The sequence below is a fragment of the Chelonoidis abingdonii genome, chromosome 1 (genome assembly GCF_003597395.2).
Source record: "Chelonoidis abingdonii isolate Lonesome George chromosome 1, CheloAbing_2.0, whole genome shotgun sequence".
NCBI classification, from domain to species: Eukaryota; Metazoa; Chordata; order Testudines; family Testudinidae; genus Chelonoidis; species Chelonoidis abingdonii.
In genome coordinates, this window is record NC_133769.1 from 372,676,744 (window position 1) to 372,683,225 (window position 6,482).

The 6,482-nt window shown below is 47.3% G+C and overlaps 1 protein-coding gene and 1 pseudogene across 1 annotated transcript; both read right to left on the bottom strand.

Annotated features, from left to right (window-relative positions):
- Positions 1 to 388: 388 nt before the first annotated feature.
- LOC116829667 (olfactory receptor 52E2-like) lies at positions 389 to 1,385 on the bottom strand. Its single transcript, XM_032788617.2, has one exon. It carries the CDS (start codon positions 1,347 to 1,349, stop codon positions 402 to 404), a length of 948 nt encoding a protein of 315 aa, XP_032644508.1. The 5' UTR covers positions 1,350 to 1,385; the 3' UTR covers positions 389 to 401.
- Positions 1,386 to 4,867: 3,482 nt separating this feature from the next.
- Positions 4,868 to 5,865, bottom strand: LOC142046452 (olfactory receptor 52N1-like; annotated as a pseudogene).
- Positions 5,866 to 6,482: the final 617 nt, after the last annotated feature.

A 6,482-nucleotide genomic window follows, 5' to 3' on the forward strand; every position in this document is an offset into this window, starting at 1 on the left:
GTCACCTCGCACAGAAATCTGAACAACTCCCTTGCAGCTGGCTGGGTGGGTAGGAGGTGATGAAAATGACCAGGGTGTGACAGCGCGTAGGAAGTAGAGGATGAAATATGAAGGAAAGAGGAGGCACATATGGGACAGAGCCTTGGCAGCCCGAGGTGGGGGGTACAATGAATGGGACTGTTGGAGGGTCCATTAACAGCGCAATAGAAGTTGCAGACCCGAGTGAGTTTACTAGAGTCCAGTTCCCAGGTTCTAATTGCTGACAGCGGGCACAGGATTAGGAAAAGATTTAATGTCTCTTTGACTGTCCAGTCAGTGATTCAGGGAAGAGGGTGCGGCACCATGCACCAGCCAGCTCTGCATGGAGCTCAGTATGAGAGCCAAAGCAGCAGGAAAGAACTTTAGGTCCCTTTACAAGTGAAGAACCGGAGCAGCCTGTTTCTGATCTGTTTGGTCCTCACCCCATAGATGATGGGGTTCAGCATGGGGGGCACCAGGAGATACACGTTAGCAAGGAGAACATGGAAGTGCAGGGGGACATTCTGGCCAAACCGATGTGTGAGGATGGAGGACAAAGATGGGATGCAAAATGTTAAGAAGACAAAGAGGTGGGAGCTGCAGGTACCAAAAGTCTTGAGCCGGGCGTTCTTTGTGGGCAGGCTGAAGATGGCCCTGAGGATCTGGATATAGGACATGGAGATAAAGGAAACATCCACAGCCATTATCAACAATGCCACAGAGAGGGAGTAGTAACTACTGACGCGTATGTCAGCACATGCAACCTTCACTACGGCCATGTGCTCGCAGTACGTGTGGGGGATGATGTTGGTTCTGCAATATGGCCACTGGCTTGCCAGGACGGGGTTGGGCATTACGAGTATACCACTGCGCAGCACCACGGCCAGGCCGATCTTGGCCACCACAGAGTTTGTCAGGATGGTGGAATATCTCAGAGGATGGCAGATGGCCACGTAGCGATCTAGAGCCATGGCCACGAGGATCCCAGACTCCATCACTGAGAAGCAGTGAATGAAGTACATCTGGGTGAGGCAGGCACTGAAATCAATTTCCCTGGAACTGAACCAGAAGATGTTCAGCATTTTGGGAACGGTGGACGTAGATAGTAAAAAATCGGTGACGGCCAGCATGCCGAGGAAATAGTACATGGGCTCATGGAGGCTTGGATCCCTCTTGACAATGATGAGGATGGTGAAGTTCCCCAAGATGGCTATGGCGTACATGGTGCAGAAGGAGATGGAGATCCAGACATAGTCCACCTCCAGGCCAGGAATGCCCAACAGGATGAAGGTGGAGGGGTTGGTGAAGTCAGTTGTATTGGAATCTGACATGGAATAGGGGAGAAGGTATCCAACTCTGAGTCAGAACGGTGTCTAGTGCGAGTACCGTACGTTCCTCTGACTTCCTGTATGTGCCCAGGCTCTAAGGTGATGGTAGCAGTACAAATGCCTAGACAGAGAGACAATGTTAACATGAGACACTGCATCCACTACTGGAGGGTGTTGTCATGGATGAAGCAGATTGATTGCTTTTCACACACTGAAAAATGAGATTTTCATTACTTAGAGAAATGAATTATGAAGAACTGATCCAGATAATGCTCATTCCTACACATCATAATGTGGGTAACCTTAATAGGCACCAGCAGGAAACACCAGCCCGGCTAGATAGCCACTGTAGTGGGCCATTCCCCATATAGAATCATAGACTTTAAGGTCAGAAGGGACCATTATGATCATCTAGTCTGACCTCCTGTACAAAGCAGGCCACAGGATCCTGCCCATCCACTCCTATAACAAACCCCTAACCTATGTCTGAGTTATTGAAGTCCTCAAATTGTGGTTTGAAGACATCAAGCTGCAGAGAATCCTCCAGCAAATGATCTATGCCCCATGCTGCAGAGGAAGGCGAAAAACCTACAGGGCCTCTGCCAATCTGCCCCGGAGGAAAATTCCTTCCCGACCTCAAATATGGCGATCAGCTAAACCTTGAGCATGTGGGCAAGACTCACCAGCCAGCACCCAGGAAAGAATTCTCTGTAGTAACTCAGATCCCATTGCATCTAACATCTCATCACAGACCATTGGGCATATTTACCTGCTGATAATCAAAGATCAGTTGCCAAAATTAATTGCCAAAATTAAGTTATCCCACCATATCATCCCCTCCATAAACTTATCAAGCTTAGTTTTAAAGCCATTCCCCTTGGAAGGCTGTTCCAGAACTCTAGTCCTCTAATGGTTAGAAACCTTCGTCTAATTTCAAGTCTAAACATCCTAGTGTTCAGTTTATACCTATTTGTTCTTATGTCCACATTGGTACTAAGCTTAAATAATTCCTCTCCCTCCCTAATATTAATCCCTCTGATATATTTATAAACAGCAAGCATATCTCCCCTCAGCCTTCTTTTGGTTAGGCTAAACAAGCCAAGTTCTTTGAGTCTCCTTTCATAAAACAGGTTTTCCATTCCTTGGATCATCCCAGTAGCCCTTCTCTGAACCTGTTCCAGTTTGAATTCATCCTTCTTAAACATGGTGTAGTAAGAGGAGGCCCTGAGACATAAACCTTGGTATCAGAGGCCTGGTATGAGGCGTAAGGCCTGAACTAAAGAAATGGTCAAGACTTTGCTAACATAAAGCAAAGTGAGGCTGTGAGCCAGAGGCAGGCCCTGCTCACAGAGGCTGGCAAGGAAAGACAGCTCCACATCTTAGCTGCTGCAATGCACCAGTGGAGAGTCCTTACCTCTTCCACCCTGGACACGTTTCTGTAACCCAGGCGTTTGGTGTCCTGGAGCCCATCCCGACACCACAACTCTCTTGCCTCTCTGATGTTCAGCCCTGTGGGAGAAAGACACACCCGCTGGGGAGGTTTGGCATTCCGAATTCAGTGCCTGTTTCCTTCTGGGTGCACAATGGCCAGGGTCGCCTACAACTCCTGACCTATTTTTTTTCCCCGTTTCTTGGGGTTGAAGGACTCGTTGATAGTTTCTGCAAAACTTTGACTTCTAAAGTAATTCCAGGCCTTCTTCCACCTTTCGATCCACAAGGTTCTTCAGTCAATCCACTTCCTAGTTAAATTTCCTTCATTCTTTAAAGTTAGCCCTTTTGAAGGCAAAAGCCGTAAGTCCCAGATCTATTTTTTGTTTTTCTTCCATCAGTAGTTTGAAGTGAAATAAGCTTCATGATCACTTGACCAAGGTTGTCCCCTTACAACCATTTTCTGTCTGATTGACTACTCACCAAACCAAATCTAAATGGCATCCCCTCTTGTTGTTCTCACCTCCTCGGTGAGAAATCCATCAGCTCTCACATCCGAAAATCTGAGCCCGTGTTATTCTTTACTAGCACTTGTCCTCGGTCTTATCTGGAAGTTAAAGTCTTCCCAAGATCACACACATTCCCATTAGTGTTACTGTCATTAAAAAAACCATTTTAAAGAGGTCTCTATCCAATACCAATCAGATCCCGAACGATCTGGTAGAAAACCACACCCAAAGCACGTATCTCAGGGAGGCTCTAGTAGCGTTTCTTTCTCCGTGTGATTTTTGCCCAGCCAGGACTTGTCGTTATCCATTTCAATCAATTCTTTTTCTTTACAGTTACCTCATCATTATATACAATGCTACCTCCACCATCGTGTGGCCTTCAGTTCTCTTTTCCTAAACAGTACATAACTTAATACCTGTAACTCCAGTCATGACTTACTATCTTCCACCATGTTTGTGTTATCCCTATAAATATCTGGTTTCACTTCCTGAGTTACAGTAGCTGTAGTTCTCCATTTTTTCCCGTGCTCCTCACACAATCGTTAATTTTGCCGTTTGGCGTGTCACTGACTCTCACCACCGCAGTTCACCAGTTAGACGGGTATCTACACTAACCTGTCCTCCTTATGTAATTTCTTTTGTCCACGGCTGTATCCTTCTCTTACGTGTGTTTTCTTCCCTCTCAGTGTTGTGATTCCAGCGGTGGAAGTCACCTGGACATTCTCCCACCATATCCTCCAATTCCTGTAAAGCTCTTAATCAGTTGGGTGAGCTCCATCCTAGAAGTCTATTTCCCTCCTGTACGTCTGCCTTTTAGCCATCTGTTGCTCACCAATAATCTTGTCACACCTTTGGTTTGCCCGTTCTCTAGTGCAAACCGGCAGAGTCCCACTGAATATCACCTTGGGCCTCGATTTTCCTTAAGTGTCTGTCCCCAGTCTGCATAGTCCCCTTGATACGTTCCAGCGACAATCTAGCCATATCAGATTGTTCCACGTGAAGGACAATCTTACCCTCGTCCCATTAGGATCCTTTTCAGCTCGGTCCATATCCGTTATTTTAGCACCCGACAGAAGCACACCCTTCTGTTCTCTGGATTTCAGCTCTAGTTACAGGCCTGTCTAGTCTTCTCAGTAGGATGCCGTCATGTACACGTTGCCTTTCCCTGGTGACAGTAGTGATTCTCTGCTATCCCTGCACCACTGGCATACAAGTACCTTGGATTCCTATTCACCTTGCAATCCTCCGCAACCCGTTCCAGATCCAGAGTGTGATGAAAGTAGGGAGTAGAAGGAGCAAAATATGAAGGAAAGAGGAGGCACAGGGACAGAGCCTTGGCAAAGAGAGATGGGGTACAGCATGGGGTCTTGGGTCCATTACCAGCAATAGAAAGTTGGCAACCCAGTAAGTTCTACCTAGACCAGTTCCGCAGGTTCTAATGCTGACACTGCACACTAGGATTAGGAAAAGATTTAATGTCTCTTTGACTGTCCAGTCAGTGATTCAGGGAAGAAGGTGCGGCACCATGCACCAGCCAGCTCTGCACGGAGCTCAGTATGAGAGCCAAAGCAGTGGGAGAGAACTTTAGGTCCCTTTACAAGTGAAGAACCAGAGCAGCCTGTTTCTGATCGGTTTGATCCTCACCCCATAGATGATGGGGTTCAGCATGAGGGGCACCAGGAGATACACATTAGCAAGGAGAACATGGAAGTGCAGGGGGATATTCTGGCCAAACCGATGCGTGAGGATAGAGAACAAAGATGGGATGCAAAATGTGAAGAAGACACAGAGGTGGGAGCTGCAGGTACCAAAAGTCTTTAGCCAGGCGTCCTTTGTGAGCAGGCTGAAGATGGCCCTGAGGATCTGGAGATAGGACATGGAGATAAAGGAAACATCCACAGCCATTATCAACAATGCCACAGAGAGGGAGTAGTAACTCCTGACGCGTATGTCAGCACATGCAACCTTCACCATGGTCATGTGCTCACAGTACGTGTGGGGGATGATGTTGGTTCTGCAATATGGCCACTGCCTTGCCAGGATGGTTTGGGCATTACGAGCATACCACCACACAGCACCACGGCCAAGCCGATCTTGGCCACCACAGAGTTTGTCAGGATGGTGGAATATCTCAGAGGATGGCAGATGGCCACATAGTGATCTAGAGCCATGGCCACGAGGATCCCAGACACCATTGCTGAGAAGCAGTGAATGAAGTACATCTGGGTGAGGCAGGCACTGAAATCGATCTCTCTGGAACTGAACCAGAAGATGTTCAGGATTTTGGGAATGGTGGACGTAGATAGTAAAAGATCAGTGACAGCCAGCATGCAGAGCAAATAGTACATGGGCTCATGGAGGCTTGGATCCCTCTTGAGAATGAAGAGGATGGTGAAGTTCCCCATGACAGCTATGGCGTACATGGTGCAGAAGGGGATGGAAATCCAGACATGGTCTGTCTCCAGGCCAGGAATGCCCAGCAGGATGAAGGTGGAGGGGTTGGTGAAGTCAGTTGTATTGAAATCTGACATGGAATAGGGGAGAAGGTGTCCAATTCTGAGGCAGAATGGTGTCTAGTGCATGTACCGTACGTTCCTCTGACTTCCTGTATGTGCCCAGGCTCTAAGGTGATGGTTGCAGTACAAATGCCTAGACAGAGAGACAATGTTAACATGAGACACTGCATGCACTACTGGAGGTTGTTGTCATGGGTGAAGCAGATTGATTGCTTTTTCACACTGAAAAATATTTTATTACTTAGAGAAATGAATTATAAAGAACTGACCCAGATAATGCCCATTCCTACACATCGTAGTGTGGGAAACCTTAATAGGCACCTGCAGGAAACACCAGCCCAGCTAGAGAGCCACTGTAGTGGGCTGTTCCCCATACACTCGGTTCCTCAAAATGTGAGAATGCAGAAAACAGCAAACCTTTTCCAAAATGTAAAGCAGGGAAACCATCCCAACTAGAACACACCACAGGGAAAATCTCTTGATTTCATTGATAAACTCTTGCCCAGTTGCAGAAATGGCCAAAACAAAGACAATGTTCAGATGCCTAAGGAATGGCAAAGAGAATAACCTGCTCTGGACATGCACTCAGTTTGGTCACCCAGTCTCTATAAAGCGTGTAGCAGATAGAAAGCGGGTTTTCCAGACAGGTTCTGAGAATGGGGGAGGCTGCCAGAGTCAGACAG

Bases quoted from the DNA above. Each gene is read 5' to 3' on its own strand.
- LOC116829667 (XM_032788617.2), bottom strand. From the start codon at position 1,349: ATGTCAGATTCCAATACAACTGACTTCACCAACCCCTCCACCTTCATC.